At 32.6% G+C, this 23,904-nt stretch overlaps 1 protein-coding gene and 2 pseudogenes across 1 annotated transcript in view; 2 read left to right on the top strand and 1 right to left on the bottom strand.

Annotated features, from left to right (window-relative positions):
- USP34 (ubiquitin specific peptidase 34) overlaps nucleotides 1–23,904 on the bottom strand; it is a 202,965-nt gene that overhangs the window by 116,574 nt on the left and 62,487 nt on the right. The window contains exons 9-16 of the mRNA XM_015587514.2: nucleotides 19,282–19,363; nucleotides 19,104–19,196; nucleotides 6,665–6,790; nucleotides 6,425–6,554; nucleotides 5,930–5,965; nucleotides 5,485–5,615; nucleotides 4,590–5,200; nucleotides 2,445–2,659 (exon numbers count right to left, since the gene is read on the bottom strand). Of these exons, the coding sequence (XP_015443000.2) occupies nucleotides 2,445–2,659; nucleotides 4,590–5,200; nucleotides 5,485–5,615; nucleotides 5,930–5,965; nucleotides 6,425–6,554; nucleotides 6,665–6,790; nucleotides 19,104–19,196; nucleotides 19,282–19,363 (1,424 nt within the window). The remainder of the gene's footprint in view (nucleotides 1–2,444; nucleotides 2,660–4,589; nucleotides 5,201–5,484; nucleotides 5,616–5,929; nucleotides 5,966–6,424; nucleotides 6,555–6,664; nucleotides 6,791–19,103; nucleotides 19,197–19,281; nucleotides 19,364–23,904) is intronic.
- On the top strand, nucleotides 7,949–8,067 carry LOC112478043 (annotated as a pseudogene).
- On the top strand, nucleotides 12,129–16,330 carry LOC112477895 (annotated as a pseudogene).

The raw sequence follows: 23,904 nt of genomic DNA, 5'->3' as shown, positions 1-23,904 counted from the left end.
CACCAGAGCCTAACTAAAAAGCAAATCCTGCTTCGTCGGGTCAGCCCCTGCACAACAGCTCTTCCACTGTACTCACGGCCAATCCTCACAATCAACCAGTCCTCATAACCAATCAGCCTGAGGGTCAATCCTTCCCACTGACATGCAAACAGCAACCAACACCACTCAACTACAACAGGAGGGCATACAAAATCCACATAAGGGACACGCCTGGAGCACTTGGCTCAGATGACCAAAGAGACACCACCACTTGGCCCCAAAGGACACCTACTACATAAAGCCACTCTGCTAAGAGCAGAAGACATAGCAGCTCTACCTAAAACATAGAAACAAATACAGGGAGGCAGTCAAAATAGGGAGACAAAGAAACATATTCTAAATGAAAGAGAACAAAGCTCCAGAAAAGGAACTCAACAAAAAGGAGACAAGCATGAGTCAAACAGATGCAGAATCAAAATACTGGTTATAAGGATGCTCAATGATCTGAGAGAGAACTTCAACAAAAAGATATGAAACATAAAAATAGAGACAGAAAACATAAAAAAGAACGAGTAGAAATGAAGAATGCAATAACTGAAATGAAGAACAGAAGGAATCAACAGTAGATTTGATGAGGCAATGAATCGAATCAGCGATTTGGAAGATAAGGTAGCAGAAAACACTCAATCAGAACAGCAGAAGAAAAAAGAATCCAAAAAAATGAAGATAATTTAAGGGTCCTCTGGGACAACATCAAGTCTAACAACATTCACATCATAGGGATACCAGAAGGAGAAGAGAGCAAGGAATTGAAAACCTATTTGAAGAAACAATCATGGAAAACTTCACTAACCTGGCAAAGGAAATAGACATACTAGGCCAGGAAGCAGAGAGAATTCCAAACAAAATAAACTCAAAGAGGCCCACACCAAGACACACTATAATTAAAATGTCAAAGGTTAAAGACAAAGAGAGAATCTTAAAAGCAGCAAGAGAAAAGCAGTTAGTTACCTGTAAGTGAGCTACCATAAGACTATCGGCTGATTTCTCAACAGAAACTTTGCAGGCCAGAAGAGAGTGGCAGGAAATATTCAAAGTGATGAAAAGTAAGGACCTACTACCAAAGATTACTCTATCCATCAAAGATATCACTTAGAATTGAAAGGCAGATAAAGAGCTTCCCAAATATGAAAATGCTAAAAGAATTCATCACTACCAAACCAGTATTACAAGAAATGTTATAGGGATGACGTTAAGAAAATAATTCAAAAATATTAATAAAATGGCAGTAACAGATCTAGCAACAATCAGTATAAATGTAAATGAATTAAAGGCTCCAATCAAAAAGACATAGGTGGCAGAATGGATAAGAAGACAAAACCTTCACATATGCTGTCTACAAGAGACTCACTTCAGATCAAAAGACACAAAGGCCAAAAGTAAAGGGCTAGGAAAAGATATTTCATGAAAATGGAAACAAAACAAAAAAATTTGGAGTGGCAATACTTATACCAAACAAAATAGACTTTAAAACAAATGCTATACCAAGACACAAAGTAGGATCCCATAATCTCAATTCTAGGTATTTATCTGAAGAAACCCAAAACACTACTTTGAAGAGATATATGCATCCATATGTTTATTGCAGCATTATTTACAACAGCCAAGATATAGAGGCAATCTGAATGTCCATCAGTGGATGAATGGGTAAAGAAAAGGTGGTACATATATACAAAAGAATATTACTCATCCATAAAAAAGAAAGAAATCTTGCCATCTGCAACAATATGAATGGACCTAGAGGGTACTGCGAAGTCAGAAAAAGACAAATGTCATGATTTCATTTGTATGTGGAATCTAGAGAACAAGATAAACAAACAAACATAACAGAAACAAGCTCACAAATACGGAGAGCATTTTGATAGCTGTCAGGTTGGGGAGATGGGTGAAGAAGGAAAGGAATTATGAAGTACAAGTTGGTAGTTACAAAATAGTCATGAGGATGTAAAGTATAACACAGAGAATACAGTTAGTAAGCAGTATCATAATAACTATATATGGTGTCAGATGGGCACTGATTTATCAGGGTGATCACTCTGTATAAGTTATATAAATTTCTAACCATTGTGTTGTATATCTAAAACTAATATATGTCAACTATAATTTTGAAAATATATAAAATTTCTAATAAAGCCTTATATTTTCTAAAATACAGAACTATAATTTTTTATACATATTTTTATATTTCCTCTCCTAAACATCTCTTGATGGAATTGAAGATTTTATACTCATAATAGAGTATTCATAATAACTGCACTCCCTTGGAAAGAAAACTACTACATGAAAGTTATTTGGCAAAAACATTTAAGTATCATAACATTAACTGTTGATTTGTTTTAACGATGTTATATAAATTATTCCTGTTTCAATGAAAGTAATACGCTTTACTTACTACAGAATCTTACCTTGACTGAGATGTTCATGGTAAATAGATGCTAAGTTGGGAAGATGTTGTTGGAGATGAGATGTTAGCTCTGCATGTGAATTAATCTGAACTAGCTCCTCTTCACACCCAGATTCTTCACCATCAAAATCAGCCATATTTTTTTCTGATTTTGCACTGACCTGGGAGCTACTGCAGCTGACATCATCTGCACTTAGCATATCATCAACCATATGCCTGTAACATAGAAAAGAACACAAAGTCACTAATTACACTTTGTGAATAACAAAAAATATCTCTTAAAACATTTGGCACAAGTTATAACACACTCAAGAATAAAGCTACATTTATTTTTAACAATTAAGAATGTTGACAGCTTTACAAAAAATAAAAAGCCCATAATGTCAGAACTATATATTAATTTTACAATATACCCACATGTTATCTGTTCCATCAACACACTTCACTGAAACAACTTCAAAAGATGATCAAAGATAAACTTACTGTTACATAATTATTTTATGAACTCAAATCACAATGTGAACCTTAAAATTTGTTTACATTTATTCATACAAGTGCAGAATCAAATGAGATCACTACCAGGAAAACATTTCAATTTAAGTCTGCATTCTAATATGGTTAATATTAATTCAGGGACTTTTAACTTGATAAACACCTATTTAGCACTCGCTTCTAAAACATACAATACTGGATGCTCTAGGGAGGTAAAGACAAAAGAATAAAAAATAACATGAAAAAGAAAAGTTTAGGATTCATTTAAAGAGACTCACAAATAGTATCATATGCAAAGAATATGGAAAACGCTAACATAAAAAAAATCAAATCATTAGGTCAGTGGGGTAGGAGATTGTTGTGGGTTAGAAAACTGAAAGAGATATGCAATGTGACAAACTGAATATATTTCTCAGTTTTATGAACTAATTGCTTTGTCTTCAGTATGAGTTATTCTGGGGAAAACTTTGAATGTGCATATCTGTAATGTCAGACCATAAACCAGTGGTTCTCAATCAGAAGTGATTTTGGCCCATGGGAGGGACATCTTGGCAATGTCTAGAGCCATTTTTGGTTATCAAAACTTGAGAGATGCTGCTGGCATCTAAGGCAAGAGGCTAGGGATGCTGCCCTACAACACACAGGGAAGCATTCACATTGCTGCTAATGCAAAACAAGGAATTATCTGGCCCAAATGTCAATATTGCCAAGGCTGAGAAAAATTACCTTAAACTCACATGGGTTAGTGACAAGAACAAGGCAAAGGAAATATAGTAGTAATATATGTGCATATGTAGTTCTCCAAAACAACCATACTGAATTCTGAAAGGCCTGGCAAATTGTCAAGTCTAAGAAAACTCATCCCGATAAAACATATATTCATATTTCATCATCGACTCAAATATTACTACTTGTAATGATAGTTATAATAAATAGCAGCTAAAATTTATTAAGCTCTAATGTGCCAATCATATTAGCTTATGAAATGCTAACAATAAACCAAGATGAGTACTATTATTCTTATTTATAGATGAGAAAATAATGAGAAGAAAAATTAAGCACTTTGCCCAATATTGTAACACTAGTGACAGAATCACTTACTGTTAAATAATCAAAAAGTTTTATCCTTACTAATACCCTAAAATTAGAATGTGTGTAAAACTTCCCTTCTCATGACCATACTTTAATGGAAGTTTCCACTAGCAATCTTATACCTGCTATTAAGCAATTATTACAAGGAGTTAAAGACCTAGATCTGTGCTGTCCAATGACAGCCACTAGCCACATGTAGCCACTGCACACGTAAAAAGTGGCTGGTCTAAACTGAGATGTGGTATAAGTATAAAATATGCATGAAATAGTGAAGACTTCGTACAAAAAAAATCTTAGTAATTTTTAGACTGGTTACATGTGAAGACATTTTAGATACTGCTGCTTTAAATAACATTTATAATTAAAATTAATCTGTTTCATTTTGCTTTTTAAAATGTGCCCACTAGAAAATTAAAAGTTACATATATGTGGCATGCATTTGTAGGTTACACTATATTCTTATTTGATAGCAATGATGTAGACTATAATGCAATTGAATAAACATAGGCTATAATTATTTCCCTAAAGGAAATATAAACTGTTTATTTTTAAGCAGACTTACCCATCATGGTGGTGATGATGGTGGTGGTGGTGATGGTGATGCTGTGGACCAATGAACTGCCGACAATTAAACAGTTCATTCCCAATAGTCTCACCAAGAAAGTCACCAGTGCGTGTAATACAAGATTCCTGAGATGCTTGTGCTATATGAGCAGCATTCATTTCCCCTGAAATATCATGTTCTGGGTCTTCCGAGTGTGAACAGGTATCTAGCATTCGTATTCGATTATCTACCGATGGCATTGACTCGGTGTTGAAAACCAGGTCCTTTCCTGTTCCATTACTTGTGCCACTTCTTTCTGATGGGCCTTGGGAATCCCCTAAGCAAATGCCTGTTTGACTATCTAACTTTCTGTTCCGAAGATCAGTACCACAACTGCTTTTAGGAGAATTATGACCATGATCATCATCTTCATCTTCTTCTTTAAGGGCTTCAATATCTGCAATGTCTTCTGACTGTACCTCACTGCCAGGGCTCCCAGCTGATTGGCTTGCATGGCTAGAATTCACCTCATTGCTAGATCCATCACTATGTCCACTACTGCTACCAGGACCACTGCTTCCATCTTCACCACTGTTGGCAGTTTCATCAGAACTTCCCTGCATGGATTCCTGTATTTAGAAACAAATACATTTAAATAAATATTTAAACTAGTAAGAAAGAGTAACTGACATTGACGCACTGTACTTTTTAAAAGGCTGCCAGTGTTGACATATTTCTTTGAACAATACAAAATAGAATTAAAAACTCAAAGGAAAGTAAATGACCTCAATAAATTACTTAAAGAGAGATTAGTTCTCAACATAGATCATGTTTATATTCCCAGTTCTAAGGATAAACATGATGGAAACCCAAAAATCACTTTAGGGGTATGGGGAAAGGGTTGTTTTCATACCTCTGTGTCTGAAAGTCGCTGTTGCACATGTTTGGTTCTATTAATAAGTTGCTCATCCATTTCAATATCACTGCCTCCACTTTGATGAGTATCACTGTTATCACTGCTTTGAGGACTAGCTGCAGGTGACCCTATATTAAATAAATTTTTTGTTTTAACTTCTAATCTGTACTAACATGAATCTACCAGAATGACATAGTCCTTTGATTCTTTGATTAACCAAAGCTTTATACTAAGTAGCCAAAACACAATCTGCAAATATATTAACACTTACCAATTATTTCTAAAGAGGATATACATGTTTTCAATTAAGTCAAAATATTAATGGTTTAAACATATCCAACTTTATGACTCTAATACAAATATATAAAATCAATGAACTCTACATGATCATCAATACAAAAGTATAAGTCATCTTGCCATGCATTTCTAAGACTCAACTTACAAGGTGATGGAGCTGCTCTTCTGAGCTCTTCTTCCTCTGAAGGAAAAGGAAAAAACAGGAGGGAAATATTCTAAATGACTGAGCTTCTTTGGGACAGTATATCAGTTGTTCTTATTACATAATCAACAAGATACAGGTAGGGAAATCTGCAATAAGTCCCCACCATCTGCAGTAGTAGTTGTGGGTGCCTGCACAAAAAGGCCTAAGAAAAGTGTATTATACGACGTCAGAAGACAAAAACTGGGGTGAAATGATAAAGTTTTAGAAAGTCCTGGAAAGCTATATACATGTAAAAGCAAATATAAAACACCTGAAATGATAGCCAAAAAGCTGAGCTAATCCCAATTTATTAATCCTTTCACAAACACTATAGCACACATCTCAAACTTATTTTGAAATTGAGGTTGAACTGAAACTACTTAGCAGAAACCACTTCAAATCTGAGTTATAAACTTTGGGCAACATACTTTAAAAAATACATTACATTTTACTAACCTTTCTTATTTCCAATGGGAAGGTTAGTATTTAATAAAGATGCGAAAGAACTCTGTTTAGACAGCTGTGCCTTAGCTGCTAGTGCATTATTCCATAATGCTTTAATTAACATCGATGCCAAGTACAATGTCTTAAAAAAAAAAAGAGGTTGAAATTAGAGGTTTTAGGCAACACCTAGCAGTTAAATTAACTGAATCACATAAAAATTTTCACATTACAAAAAATAGTAACTACCATTACCTGCTCAGTATGAACACTTGGCTCAAGAGCTGAGACCAGATTAAGGAGATGTCTAAGTGGTACTGGATCCAAATTCTTGATGAGTGAAGGAAATAAGTCATGTATATACCGACTACAATGTTTCAACTACAAAACGAAGGTAGAAACAACAGCAAAAATAATTACACTACGTAAATTAAATAAGGAATATCAAAGTTATATAGTTTCATTTTTTAAGTTACATAATTTTAAAAGCCAAGGTGGCTGGTACATTAATATTTAATATGTTGGTAAAGTGCTAATTACCAAGTATCATAAATAGCAGTAAATAAAATTGTGAAAATAAAATTCCTCTTAAGCAGAACTTTATATTACCCAAACAAACCACAAGATTAATTTTCTAACCATAAGAGTAAAGTCCGTAATAAATACAGTTTCTGGAATCTAAGTACAAAGAAGATTCCCATTCAATTTATGTACATATCATGAATATAAAAACAAATTAAGTAATAAATTAAAACATAAGCAATTATGATTAAAATAACAAGTTACAGTCAGAGAAACCAAGTTAAATATTTTAAATGTATATTTCTCATAGTAAATGGTTACAAAGTATTTATATAACACGTCCATTTTTCTAGAGTACACAACAGAAACTTCCTTATAATAAAGGTCTAAATAATAATAAACCAGAAATAGAGAATCTGTTGTTATACTAAACAAAATTATGTAAATATGAGAAAAAGTATATTTACAAAGATATGACTACTAAATATTACAGTCATGTAAAATAAATGTTTTATAGCCATAAAGCTACTAAATCAAGATAGTGCAACAAGTATTAATGAGTCAGTAATTCTCAATTTGAGGGCTCCAAAGGTAAAAAGCTGAGATATCCTACTTATCTTCGATATATAGAAAGTCTATAAGAAATGTAGAGTTTTCTATTCTAAAACTCTGAGTTTTATATTTTCAGGCATAAATCATATGAACTCTCTTCTACTGCTTCCCCTATCAAGGTAAATATACAGAATTTAATTTTGAAAAAGGTGAAATAAAGGTAATAACACTGAAGGAATTCATCTATGTTGGGCCAACTTCTTACAAACTACATTATTTATTCAACACTATTTAATTCAACATCACTAATTCCCACTAAAAAAACAAATGCAGCACTGTAAGACCAAAAACATCATTTGATTTTAAGAAGAAAATCATCAATTATAAGTATATCGCTTATGTAGGTCTTATCTAAGAAAGTTAATTTTAATAAAGTATTAATTAACATCATAATTAGACTATATAGCCTACTGCCATGTCACCCTGAACAAGCCTGATCCCGTCTGATCACGGAAACTAAGCAGAGTCGAGCCTGGTTAGTATTTGGTTGGGAGACCACCTAGGAAGACCAGGTGCTGTAAGTGTAAAAAAATAAAAAATAAAATAAAATAAAAATAAGGGGGGATTGCAAGGTGACAAAGTCCTCGCAATCTGTGAGGTCAACCAAGGGTCGCCTCGCCTAAAAAAATAATAATAATAATTAGACTATACAGTTTATACTTGCTTTTTGCCAACAAGTAACTATTAGATTATACTTCTCCTAATTAAAATGTGATCAAAACATACTTTATGATAAATATCTGGCTTGCTGCCAATTTAATCATTAATAAAATGAGATTTCCGTAATAGACTTAATTTTCATAATCAAATACCATATTGGTTATCTTTAAGTAACAAGACCTTTGAAAGATACTTATATAATCCCATCACTGAGGCAAAACACCATATGAGGCTCTTTTATTAGAGGTGTATATTATGAAAGCAAATTCAAGAAGTACAGAAAAAAAATATTATGATTGCATGGCTTGAGTTCCTGGTAAAGATGACAATGTGAAGCTAGTTCACAGACCCTTCTTCACAGATTATCAAAAAGAGAAGAAAAGAATGTCCAGGGAAATGGCAGAGCAGGGAGTGCCAGGAATCCATCTGTATACCTAGATAGCAATTGTTATGGCAGAAACTGATGTAACTATTCTGAAACTCTAGCATGAATGTGTACTCTTGTACTTCCAAGGGAAAGCTTAGCTGGTAAATTGCAGTTACTATTAGTCAATTTCAACCTTCAGTGTGATAGCAGTTACCCAATTTTCTACTCTTTGACTTTGCGGCAGGTAGGCAGCTGTGAGAACAGTAATATGTGATTCTGACGCAGCTTGCTAGTCAGGGTGAGCAATAATGATAATGTCCTCCAAATAACAAATTTCTATGTTCTGACTGCAGATTGCTACACCTGGCTGGTAAGGTGCAGGCACAGAGGCTGGCTACCGTGTTGCAACTCATATCAGCTAGAGTGACTACCAAGATATTTAAAGGAGTTATACAAAGTTTTACTGGACATTCAATAACAACTGTTTATGTAAGGGAATTCTGAAAGGCACTGCACACTCCAAAGGAAAGATAATGGCTCAGAAAAGACCTGAAAAGAGCATAAGTTTTCACACTAGGCTGATCACTAGCACAGAAATACCCTACAAAAATCAAAAAAAGAAGGGAGACAAGTTCATTTCCAGAGTTACCACATTAAAAATTTAATATGACCAGTATTCAAAAACAACAAAAAACCCACCAAACAAACCCCACAAAATATAAAAAGAAACATTAACGAATGGCCCATTCAAATGAATAAATCAACAGAAATGTATCCAAAGATGCTCACCTATTGGAATTACTAGACAAAAGATCTTAAAACAGCTACCTTAATGATGTTCAAAAACCGAAAGGACAAGGACAGAAAAACAATGCCTGAACAAAATGAGAATATCATTAAAAACAGAAACTTTAAAAAGGAGCCATAATGAAATTAGAAAGCTGAAAAGGAAAATAACTACTATGAAAGACACTAGTGCAGTTCAAAAGCAGATATGAGGAAGCAGAATAAGCAAACTTGAAAATAGGACAACTGAAATTATTGATTGTAAGGAACAGAAAGAAAAAAGGAGAAAACTGAAGAGAGTCTAAGGGACCTGTGTGACACCACCAATCCTACTAATGTCCTCATTGTGGGAATCCCAGAAAAAGAGAAAAGTACACAAAGTATATTTGAAAAGGTGGCTGAAAACTCCCCAATATGATGATGAAAGACAGGAATCTACAAAGCCAAGAAATTCCACAAATTCCAAGTAGGATCAACTCGGAGATCTACACCCAGACATTATAATTAAACTGCCAAAATCCAAAAACCATAAAATAATCCTCAAAGCAGCAAGAAATAAGCAACTTATCATATAACGTATACTCATAAGCAACATATACTCAGTAAGACTATCAGCCAATTTCTAATCAGAAATCTTGGAAGACAGAAATGGGTTGATATATTCGATGAGTGAAAATATATTTCAACCAAGAATTCTATGATTGGCAAAAATGTCATTAAAAAAATGAGGGTGCAATTATTATATCCCCAGATAAACAGAAACTGAAGTTCATTACAACTAGACCTTCCCTGCAAAAAATGCTAAAGGAAGTCCTTCAGAATGAAATAAAAGGAAGCTAGACCACAATGAAGAAATTAAGATCTCTAATAAAGGTAAATACATAAACAATTTAAAGGTAGTATTATTGGAATTTTTTTAAATTTCCTATATGAGTTAAAAGACAAATGGTAAAAAAGTTATTATTAATCTATATAATTGGGCACACAATGTATAAAGTTGCAATTTGTGATTTTAATAACAAAAATAAAGAGGATGAAGCTGTATAGAAGCAGAGTTTTTGTATGGTATTTAAGCTGGCATAAATTCAAATTAGATCATTAGAACTTTGAGATGTTAAATTCCTATGTGTTAAACACAAAATATATACAGAATATAGACAAAAAGAAATAAGGGAAATAAAAATTTTCACTACAAAAAAAATCAACTAAACAAAAAGGCAGTAACAGATGAAATGATGGATAAAAACACTAAGAAATGTTGAAAACAAATTCTTCTTTGAGTTATTACTTTAAATATAAATGGTTTGACCTCTCCAATCAAAAGATAGAGATAAGCAGAATGAATTTTTAAAAAAACATGATACAACTATATGCTGTCTACAAGAGACTCACATTATATCCAAAGACACAAATATGTTAAAAGTGAAAGGATGTTAAAAGATATTCCATGCAAACAATAATAAGTAAAAGAGAGACGGATTGACTATATTAAAATGAAATGAGAGAGACTTTAAATTTTTAAGAGATTACTAGAAAAATCAGAATTACCACATGCAACAACAATCTCTGACTCCGAGGTATATATTGAAAAGAATTAAAAGTGGGATTTCAAAGAGAGATGTACTTGCACAGCCATGTTCATTATAGCATTATTCACAATAGCCGAGAGGTGGAAGCAGTGCAAATGTTCAACAACAAATGAATGTATAAATATAATGTGGCATACATACAATGAAAAATAACTCAGCCTTAAAAGAAAGGAAATCCTGTCACATACTACAACATGGCTATAACATGGGTGAAACTTGAAGACATTAGGCTGAGTCAAGCCAGTCACAAAAGGACAAATACTATATGATTCCAATAACATGAAATATGTAGTCAAAATGATGTTGCTAGAATGCATACCAAGAACTGTGAGAAAAGAGAATTGTGGAGTTGTTCAATTTGTATACACTTTCAGTTTTGGAAAATGATAAGATCTAGAGATATGTTACACAACAATATGAACATAGCTAAAAATATTAGAACTTACAAAGGGTTCGGCAGGTAAATTTTATGTTTTTTTAACCACAAAGTTTTTTTTAAAAAAGGTTAAGAGACAAAGAGTGACATCATTTGTTAATAAAAGATTCAATACAATAAGATATAATTATAAACAATTTTTAAAAAATGGACAGAAATGAAGAAATAAAAAGTTCTACAATAGTTGTAAATATCAATATCATACTTTCAATAATAGAACGATTAGACAGAAGAAAAGTAAGGAAACAGAAAACTTGTACAGCACAATAGACCTAACAGACATATAAAGAACAGTTCACACGACATCACCAGAAAACACATTCTGCTCAACTACACATGGAACATTCTCCAGGACAAACCATATGTTAGGCCATAAAACAAGTCACAATAGATTTCAGAAGACAGATAGCATACAAAGCATTTTCACTAATGACAACAGAAGTTAGAAATCAATACTACAAGAAATACTGAAAATTTCAAATATGTGGAAATTGAACAAACCATTCGTAATGGTTCAAAGGAGAAATCACAAAAGAAATTAGAAAATATTTAGAGAAGAATGAAACAAAAAACACAACAAAAACATATGGGATCCAGAAAAAGCAATACACAGATGGAAATTTATTAAATGTACATTTAAAAAGATCTCAAACCAACAATCTAACTTTACAACTTAAGGAACTCAAAAATGGAGAATAAACCCAAAATTAGAACAGAAATAGTAAAGATTAAAACATGTAAATAAAATACAGATTAGAAAAATAATTGAGAAAATTAATGAAATCAATAGTTGGTTCTTCTAAAAGAGTAACAAAATAAACTGTTAGCTAGACTAAGGAAACATGAGAGGATGTAAATAGCTAAAATCAGAAAGAGAAGTGGAATATTACTACCAAACTTAAACATTTAAAAAAATTGTAAGATTGCTGGATCCAGGGTATCCCAATGTCCTGGCTGCTGGGATAATGGGAGGCTCTCAGACAACAATGGCAGTGGTAATCTGCCAAGCAGTATGAAAATACATATTATTTCAACAATTAATAGAAATGTATGAGTACAGGGCATATTTCATTTTTTGAATTTAGATACAATTGACATATAACATTATATTAGTTTTGGGTGTACCACATATTGGTTTGATATTTGTATAGGCTGTGAAATGATCACCCAATAAATCTTGTTAACATCCATCATCAAAAAATATATATATGAGAATGCTATGAACAACTGCACACCAAAAATTAGATAACCTAGGAGATATGGACATATCCCTTGCAAATAACCTTAACTGACTCAAGAAGAAATAGAAAATGTTAATAGACCTATAACAAGAGAGTACATCATTAAAAGAAAAAAAAACCTTCTAGCAAAGTACTAAAATGCAGAGCTTAACAAGTGAATTTTACCAAAGACTTAAAGAAAAATTAATACCAATCCTTCTCAAACCCTCCCCCCAAAATTGAAGAGGAAATATTTTTTCTAATTCAATCTGAGGCTAGCACTACCTTGATATCGAAGCCTTCATAAAAATAGAAAATTACAGAATATCTCTTATAAATGATACAAAAGACCTCCACAAAATATTAGCAAAACAAACCCAACACCATACTAAAAAGACTATTCACTATGACCAAGTGAGATCTATCTCAGGAATACATCATGGAGAGAAAAGCCACATGATCACCTCAACGCAGAAAAGGCAAAATCTAACACTCTGTCACAATAAAAACTTTTAGTAAACTAAGAATAAGGAGGAAATTCCTTAGCATGATAAAAGGTATTTATGAAAACCCCACAGCTAACAACATACTCTACAGTCAATGACTGAAAGATTTTCCACTAGGATGAGAAAAAAGACAAAAATGCTCACATTCACAATCATTACTCAACACTACTAAAATTCTAGCCAGAGCTATTAGATCAAACACATATAAAGTCATATCTTTTGGTACCCCTTTTCATTTATTCTTACGTTCCCAAGCAGAAAGCCGAGTGAAATTAAGGAGAAAAGTACAAATCATTATGCCTCCATCAGTACTATAGAAAATGTTGCCAGGCAGAAATCCAAGAATATCTAGACCACTTACATAGTCATCTTTATTAAATATGAATGGATACCAAAGGCATATAAAGAGACCAAACAACATAAAAGAATACAGTACAGACAGGGGTTTCAATATATATTACCAGGGTAATAATCGCTCATTGTAACAGTTCCTAAAAAGAAAAGAAGGAACAGGATTGAAATCATAAAGTGTAATATAGAGGAGGGTACTGCAGTGGCCAGATTAGAACTCAAGTACAGTCATAATGTCACATAGTTAACAGTGTGTGATGTCTCATTAAGCAGTAATCTATATGTGTGTGCAAGTACACATGCAGAAGCAAATAACCACTACAATATATATTAGTTTTTCGGAAATTAGTCATTACTAAGCCCCCTCTTTGAGAATCTCGGGAAAATTATGGATCATTTCTCTTCAAAATGTGCATAATGAACATCTGAATCAGATTATATTTAAGTTCCTTTAAAATCCTAGGGAATTGAACTTCTGTCATTAAGATATGAAAATCTATCCTAAAAGAAGCTATTGCCCATTTTAAGATAAACTTATTAACCCAGTAAGTTACATAAATTTGTGTAAAGTTCTCTGAATTTGGAAAGTAACCATAAATTCCAACGGAGTGAAAAGATTCTGAAATTTTGTTGTCCTATTACTGAAAGACTACAGTGAAAGGGTGCAGAGATGTAGAGAGGTAATCCAATCAAATCAGAAGAGTAAGTAGCTTTAAAATGGTAGAGAAAGTTATTTAAATGTCAAAATGTTTACTGTAACTTTATATACTAGTTTTTAGATTTAATGAAAAACAAATATAAACATAAGAATTTCAAACAATAAAAATTTCAGACAATAAAAAGGAAGTCTCCCACCTATCCTAGAGGCCACTTCTCCCAAAGCAAACCTGTTAAAATTTCTTGTGTATTTTTCCAAAATAGTTCCAGGCATTTGCAAATACAAAAAGTACATGTATGTATGTGCACCCTCTTTTTTAAATTGTTTTAACACATTTAAAACAATTAAGTGGGAGAATACACTGTGTACTTGCTGTTTTCTCTTAATAAAAGATCTGTTATCTACGCAATGTTTAATAGAAATATTTTTGGAGACTGTTCCACACGAACATAGCCAGGAATTTCAGTCCTTCTCATGGCCACAAAGCATACTATTCTATGGATTTCCCAAAACTTACTTAACTAGTCCTACATTCCTGATCTGCTAGTATAGTCAATGCTATAGCAAACATTTTCATGTACATATATTTGTAAGATAAATTACCAGAAACAGAATTGCTATATTGTTCCCCAAAAGTTATACCACATTTCAGTCAATAAGGTATATTACTAAACATAATATTAACCAATATGTGTATTGTTATTTGAACCTACATTTAATTATAAACGATAAGCATTTTTCAAATACTTATAAACTATCTGCAATTCTCTTGCTATGTTTCCCATTTGTCACTTTTGTCTATTCACCTTTGTCTATTTTCTCCTCAGATTCCATTATAAGAGCTGTGATACAAACAATGAAAAGAGTAATAGCCAATCCATAACTACTAACTGAATCGCGTGTATCTGTCTCAGATGAGCAAAGTGATTTCAAAAACTTATTCCAGGCTGCAGCTGAATCGCTGCTTTGGCCATACGCAGACTTTTTGTCCACTGCATCCACTCTTCTCATCCCATCACCCACTACCCACCTGCCAACAGGATGGCCTACAAGCAGATCTACTACTCAGATCAAGTACCTCCTTGAGCACTATGAGTACTGAGATATCATGTTACCCAGAGTACTTTTCAAACAAGTACCTCAAACCCATCTGATGTTTGAAGAGGAGTGGAAGAAATTTATTGTCCAAGAGTCTAGGATGGGTTCATTACATTATTTATGAGCCAGAACCACATATTCTTCTCTTTAGATAACATCTTCCAAAAGATCAACAAAAATGAAGTATATCTGGGGACCATCAATTAATCTTTTCCAAATTTAATGTATGTGTATCTAAGGTAAGGAGTCAGTGACTACTTAAAAAATGTACAAATCTTTCATCCATATCTACACGAGTTGTATTCTTTACAGCAACAGAGCTCAGTTAAATGCAACTGCAAGTAGGTTACTGTAAGGTGTTTAAGATAAAATTTCTTCTAGTCAGTTTTTCTCTTCATATAAGTGTCTATTTGACTCTGCCTGTTACTTCTGTTAAATAAAGTTTGTGGCAGCTGCAGGAAGGGGGCTGCTCAGTGGTGGGTGCATATGATGGCCTTCCGAAATGAGGGGTGCTCAGAGAGAAAACAATACCAATCTCAAAATAAACCAGGTAACACATGCTGTAAAAAAAATAAATAAATAATAAAATAAAGTTTGTATGTTGTGTTTAAAAAAGAAACTTATTTCAGAGGGAAGGGAAAAAAAAGACTCAGGTGAGACTGCATGAAATCAACCAAATTGGACACTTTGAAAGCAGTTATAGTAGATGCTTGAATTAAAGGAACTCAAAATGTAAAATCTCCTGATCTTCTAAATCTATGATAGATTCAAAAGTAAAGCAATAACCATAGAAACACCCAAATTAAAATAACCCGTAAAATATATTTATTTTATCTTGTTAAATAATCTTCTAAAGATGTTTTAAGTTATTGCAAGTAGTACCACAGTTTTGCAAGGATAAAATGCTAAAATTTCTAACAGACTACATTATCAATTTGATGAATTTCAGTTTCAATAAAGAATAATGCCTCCCCATTTCTAGATATTTATTCTATATTACTTAAAATATTCTGGTCTTGCTGTGAACAAAATAAAAATTTTATATCTACTCAAAAGAATAACATGTTCAGACGTTCTGAAAGAAAATTTCCCTTTATTCTGAAATATGAACTGTTTAACTTGTTAAAATGTAGTGATATAATACCATATTAAAAAATGAAAGTCAAAAACTGTATTGAAAAATTATAACCAATCTAAGAATTAAGTAACAAGGCACATAATCAAAAACTTGAAAATGCTAATATATTTTAAAAAGCTTATGTATATATGTAGTGATCATTAAATATAATCAAAGAAACAAATATAACGGACAAAAGTATAATGGGGAAATTGCTATTATAATAGCAAAATTAAATAAAATTAAAATTCCTAAAAATAAACAACATGAAATAAAATCTATATACAAGTAACTTTGAAATGTTAAATGATACAAATGAAAACAAATGGCATTCATGTTTTGTAGAGAAAGACAGAACTTCAACTCTCCTCAAATTAAAAACAGTACTTTTAAAGAATAAGTCAACGCTAAAAATCATTTGAAAAAATAAATGAGAGAGAAAAATTCTTTAAAAAATATAAAGAGGAAAGACCAGCCCTACCTGATATTTAAAAATATCACAAAGACACATGGGGAAAAAGTAAAGACATTAGTACAAACCCAGGGATCAGCAAATAATTTTCTTGATGGGCCAGACAGTAAATATTTTAGGACTGTGGATGATAAGTTAAGGTAACTTATATTACTGTAAATATTTTAGGACTGTGGGTCTTTGTTACAAGTACGGTACCCTGCCATTGCAGTGTGGAAGCAGCTGCCACAGACAATACGTAAAAGAATGGGCAAAGCTATGCTGCAAAAAAGCTTTATTTATAAAATCAGGTGGTCAGTCTGCAAGGAATAAGTTTACCAATCTCAATAGGTGATAACTAGATATACCAATAGGTCAGTCTACAAAGTCCAGAAATTGACCCAGTCAAGATAAATTAGGATCTCAAATCAGAAAGAGACAGAAAGAAGAGTTACTGAACAAACAAAACAGGAACAACTACATAACAATAAAAAAAAAAAATGGGGAAGAAAAAGTTGGATATACACATGACACCTTAAACCAAGATAAATTCTAATTGATCCAAGATTAATTAAAATATAAAACCGAAACACAAAATGTTCAGAAAAAAACTAAAAGAGCATTTTCTTATATCTAGTAGTGGAGAAGATATTCCAATCCACAACACAAAATCCACAGGCCATAAAAAAGAATGTAACCACAACTTTGAAGTCACAAACTTAAAACTGAACAGCAAAAACCACCTTAAGCAAAGCAAAAAACATCAAAGTAGAATACAGTCTAACTCATAACACACACGAAAACCCAATTTCATTAAAGATCTCATATGAAAAAGAAAACAAGTAAAGCAACTGATAAATGGCAGACTATAAACAGATATTCCCAAAAAAGGACACAAAAATGTCCCTTAAACACAAGATTTGCAACCTGATTCATGTAAAAGAAATGTAAGTTTAAAACATCAATGAAGTAGATAACTGATTAAAGATGGAGTGTGTGTGTGTGTGTGTGTGTGTGTGTGTGTGTGTGTGTGTGTAGAAAAGATGACAATACTGCCATGTGTGATAACAGGGATCTTGAGATGATCATGCTAAGTGAAATAAGTCAGAAAGAAGAAGTTGAGAACGATTTCAGTCATATGTGGGATATAAAACTGAAAACAACAAACAAGACAAACAAACAAAACTCATAGACACAACAGCTTAGTGGTTACAGGGTCAAGGGGTAGTAGAAAATGAGGTCAAATATATGATGATGGAAGGAGATTGACTTTGGGTGGTGAACACACAACACAATATACAGATGATGTACTACAGAACTGTACACTTGAAACAATTTTATTAACCAATGTTGTCCTAATTAATTTTTAAAATCAATGATATCATTTTTCACCAATCAGTTTAACGAATATCGAGAAATTTCAGGACAGAATGTATTAAGGAGGTTAAGGGGAAAGTCCACCATCACACCATTATTTACTACAAGTAAACCACGTATATGCTTTAATCTAACAATTCTATTTATAAGTAGAAATTTATCCTACACAGTAACTATGCACATAAAAAAAATGACTATGTTAGAAAGTACTTAATGTATCGTTGCATATAATAAAAACGACTAGGAAAAGAATAATGCCTATGAATGGGAAGTGGTTAAATTATGAAACATGTATACAGTGAAAGATACCGAAGTCTTTAAAAAAAAAAGTGTTTTATATATTGATGTGAAATTATCTCCAGGATAAAGTAAGTGAAAAAAGCCAAGTCTGTCTAGTATGCAACATTTATGGAAAAGAGGAAGACAAGGGAACAACATTAACAATTAGCCATGTGAATAGAAAATCCATGATGCCCCTGAGAGAATAAGAAGAACATGCCCAGGAGACAGGGGCCGGGGGCAGGCAGGAATCTGTAACATACATACCCTTTTATATTTACTTTTTGGATTTTGAACCATGTGAATATATGCCTATTCAAAAAATTAAATAAATAAAAAAATAGAAAAGAAATATACCAATACAATGTTCAAGATAGAAGGGTTCATTATATAAATAAAAATTACAGGAAATGTCTCTTAATAAACCAAGATGGCTCATCAAGAATCTCCAATAGACTAACTCATTTACTTCAATTTTACCAGTAGTACAGTAGTAAGATATGGATTCTGATGCCAGACTTCAAAGGTTCCATTTCCAGCTTTAGGTCTCAGTTTCTTTAGCTATAAAATGAGGATGATAACAGAACTTACCTCATAGGGGAGTAGTTAAGCACTTAGAACATATAATGAGAAAGCACTTAATAAATGAGAATTGTTAATGTTACCTGTGCCGCAGCCCAAATGCAATCAATATGCTGAGTACTCAGTCGCCCTTCTGCTGCCAAAAAATTCAAAATCACTTGGCATTGTTTGATAATCTGGAAAGAAAAACTTATTATAGTTAATTTCTAAAAACATGCTTCTCTTTAATACAACATAGAAGTCGTGTAATCATCCACAAACCTCAATATGTAAATTTGGTCCAAATATATGCTCTACTACATTGTTGCTTATAAGCCAGTCTGCAAGTTCTTTTGCAATGGACCTAAAATCAAATAATAAAAATAGTTAATACATTAAAAAATATTAGCCTCATTCTTGCCCATGTCTAAAAGGCAATGCAGTTGAAAAACACTTGTTCCCATACAAATTATAAAGAAGTGATCATATATGATTAAATGTTTAGATTATATACAACTGAATCAAAGAATAATAAATAAAACATATGAAATGGTAATATTACTTGACTTTATAAACAAGCAAAAAACAATCTGGAAAGTTTGGGTAACAACTGTCTTCCGAAGTGACTGATGCCTTCTTGCATTCCCACCAGCAATGCTGCTCCACACCCTTGTCAGCATTTGGTGGTATCTGTGTTCTGAATTTTGACCATTCTAATAGGTGTGTAATGAAATCTCATTGTTATTTTAATTTGCATTTCCCTGATAAAGGAAGATGTGGATGTCCAATTGTTTCAGCACCATTTATTGAAAAGCCTATCCTTGCTCCAACATACTACCTTCGCTCCTTTGTCAAAAATCAGTGAATTATATATGAGTTTTGACAATATTTACAATAAGTCTTGAAGGTGGGTAGTGTCAGGCCTCCAACTTTGTGTTTTTCCTTTCAATATTATGTTGGTTATTCTGGGTGTGTTGCCTCTCATATAAACTAGAATCAGTTTACTGATATCCTCAAAATAATCTGCTGGGATTCTGACTGAGATTGTACTGAATCTATAGATACAATTGGGAAAATTAATATCTTTACAATTTTCAGCCTTCCTATGCATTGATGTGGAATATGTTTCCACTTATTTAGTTCTTTTTGGTATCTTTCATCAAAGTTTTATAATTTTCCTCATATATATCTTGTCCATATTTTGTTAGATTTATACCTAAGTATTTCATTTTTGTGGTACTAATGTAAACGATATCATGTTTTAAATTTCAAATTCCTTTTGCTCACTGCTGGTATACAGGAAAGCAACTGACTTTTGTTCATTAACTTTATATCCTACGACCTTGCTGTAATTGCTCATTAGCTCCACAAGTTTGTCAGTTCTCTCGGATTTTCTATATAGATGATGTTATCTGCAATCAAAGAGTTTTATTTCTTCCTTCCCATTCTGTATACCTTTCATTTTCCCTTCTTGCTTTACTGCATTAGGTAGGACTTCTAGCAACATGCTGAAAAGCAGTGGTGAGAAGGATACTTTTTCTTGATCTTAATGAAAAAGCTTTGAGCTTCTCTCCATTAAGTATGATGTTAGCTGCAGGTTTTTTGTAGATGTTCTTCATTAGGCTGAGGAAGTTCTCTATTTCTAGTTTACTGAGTTTTTATCACAAACGAGTAATTTAGTCAAATGCTTTTTCTGCATCTATTTATATGATCTTATGATTTTTCTTCTTTAGCCTACTGATATGATGGATTACATTAACTGATTTTGAAATGTTGAACTAGCCTTCAATACCTGAAATAAATTTCACGTGGTCAAGGTATATAACTTTTTAATATATTGTTATATTTGATTTGTTAATATTTTGTGAAGATTTCTGCATCTATGTTCATGAAAAATATTGGTATGGAATTTTCTTTTTCTATAATGTCTTTCTCTGGTTTTGGTAATAGGGTAATGCTGGCCTCAAAGAATAAGGCAGGATTCCCTCTGCATCTATCCTCTGAAAGAAATTGCAAAGAACTGGTGTAATTTCTTCCTTAAATATTTGGTAGAATTCACAAATAAATGTATCTGGATCTGGTGATTTCTGTTATAAATTTTCAATTAAATTTCTTTAATATAGACCTGTTCAGATTCTCTATTTCTTTAAAAAAAATTTTAAACAGCTATTATAGAAAAACATTTAATAAAAAAAGTGGTGATAGGTATATTGTGGGTAGAAGAAAACAGGTTTTGAAGTAGAATGTGCAGTAAAAGATTTCAAATTTTTTCATCTACATAAATTACACAAAAAAAGATTGAATAATTTTTGCTTATCCATAGAATTATACTCAATAAAAAACTTATTTCAAAAATTGTTTTAAAAGCTTTGAATTAGATATATGAGCCTCAAAAGACAAAACATTAAAATAAAACTACTAATGATATATTTTACCTATTTCTGGATTGCCCTACAGAAGCTAAAATCCATGATTCAACCCTTCAATTTGCATATCACACAAAAAATTTCAACTAAAAATAATTCTAAAAAATAAACTTCATTCTTTCAGTTTTCTAAAAGACATTAAAAGGAGACCAGAGACTTTTATAATATCTAAGAACTGTAATTATAACCAAGCAAGCATAAAACTGGATGACGTTATCAATAACAATGATTCAGGGCTCTGGAAACATACATATAATGATACTCCCAGAAAAAGTGGAGGAACAGAAAAAAATTTTGAAGTTGGCCACAATGTCTCAAATTTGATGAAAAATATTAATCTACACATTCAGAAATGACAACAAACTCCACTAGGACAAACACAAGGAGATCCATGCTTAGACACCCCAGAATTAAATTGTTAAAAGCCAAAGACCAAGAGAAAAATCTTGAAACCAGCAGGTGAAAACAACCTACGTATGTGCAAGGAAACCACAATAAGATTAACAGCTGACTTCTGATTAGAAACAAAGAAACAGAGCTATACTAGAGCAATGTTTCCATATTTTACTAAAATTATTATTAATCTGAAGTAGACAGTAATAAATTAAGATGCATATTATAACTCACTGAGCAATCACTAAGAAAATAAATTTTAAAGCAATAAAAAAAAATCAATGGAATTAAAATGGTATACTAGGACAGACCTACATATTGCAAAATAAGGCAATAAAGGAAAAATTAAAGACAGAAGACAGAGAAAATCAAAGGCTAAATGGCAGGCGTGAACCCAACTACATAAACATTAAGATATAAAGAATTAAATAATCCAATCACGAAGCAGAGAATGTAGGGCTAGATTTTTTTTTAATCCAACGACATGCTGCCTTCAAGAGACATACTTTAGATCCAAAAACACAAAAGAGTGGAAGTTAAGAGAATGGAAAAAGATGCCACGACAATAATAAGCATAATAAGGTTACAATGGCTATACTAATATCAGACAAAATATACTTTAAGCCAAAAAAATGTTTTAAAGAAACAAAGAGGAATATTTTGTAATGACAAAAGAATGAAATGATCAGGAACAACTATAAACATAGATGAACCTAACAAAAATGTCCCCAAACACGAAAAACTGAAGGGAAAAAAAGACAAACAATAAAGGCAGTTCTTGTTACTCATGGCACTTATGTTCTATGAAGTCGCTGAACTGAACTAGCTAATACTGAACCCCTGAATCCTCTTTTAAATTGTTATCACCCCCTGCTTTAATGGGTAAAAAGAGCATGTCATTAACATTAAGTGCATCCTAGAGTGGTTCACTTTAGAAGTATAACTTAGGGCAATAACATGACTTACTGTTTGCCTTTGACTGGAAGAAGACAGAGGGTTTGATTAAATGCAAATCTTACATAACAACTTTAGGTACACAATGTGTACTATAATCCTTTTGCAGAACTCCTTTAAATACAGATGTTACACAGAACTAAGATTTGTTTTGAAGTTCCCATTTTCGCCAGGGCAATGCAAAGGAGGCTCTTCCCCTTATATAAAAATGCCATCATAGACCACCCCCCAACTCACTCCCTCTGAAAAAAAGAGACATGGCTCTCATGTGGGTATTAAAATTACCTCTCAGTATTGCTTTTAAAAAATTTCATTTTAATTAGTTTCAAGTATACAGTACATTGGTTAGGCATATATATAGTTTGTTAAACGATCTCCCCAATTGCTCCCTCCTTTCCTTGACCCTCCAACTTATTCATGCAAATTGTATTCCCTATGCCAGTGCTCCCCAACCCACCACCATGACCATTCATCAGCTACTAATTTGTATTCCTTTAACCCTTCAACCCATTCTCCCAGCACCCCCAAACTTCCATCCCCTCTCTCTGTCCCCAAATTGTCCACTATATTTGAGTCTGTTTTTGAGTAGTTTGTTCTTTTCATTCCTTAGATTCCGCATATAAGTGAAATCATATAGTGTTTATCTTTCTCTGTCTGACTTAAATACCTTCTAGGTCCATCAAAGCAGTATTTTGCCATCTCCTTCCTTTTAGTCTGTGTGTGTCTTTTAATCTGAAATGAGTCTCTTATAGGCAGCAAGTAGGGGTCTTGTTTTCTTTTCATCTACTCTTTTAGTTGGAGCACTTAATTGTTTCCCATTTGAGGTACTTGTTGATAGGAATGTAGTTGTTACCATCCTTTATTCCTGTTCTTGATACATGTTTTTTCTTCTTAAAGAAGTCCCTCCAACATTTCCTGTAATACTGTCTTGGTGGTAATAAATTACTTTAGCTTATTTTTGTCTGGGAAGTTCTTTATCTATCCTTCAACTCTAAACGACAGCTTTGCTGGATAAATTATTCTTGGTTGTAGATCCTGGGTCTTCACCCTGTCGAATATTTTTTGCCAAGCCCTTCTGTCTTGCATAGTTTCTTTTGAGAAATCAGCTGCCAGTCTTATGGGTGTTCCCTTA

Source organism: Pteropus alecto, unplaced genomic scaffold (genome assembly GCF_000325575.1).
Source record: "Pteropus alecto unplaced genomic scaffold, ASM32557v1 scaffold131, whole genome shotgun sequence".
Lineage (NCBI taxonomy): Eukaryota > Metazoa > Chordata > Mammalia > Chiroptera > Pteropodidae > Pteropus > Pteropus alecto.
This window is presented reverse-complemented; position numbering and strand designations above follow the sequence as displayed.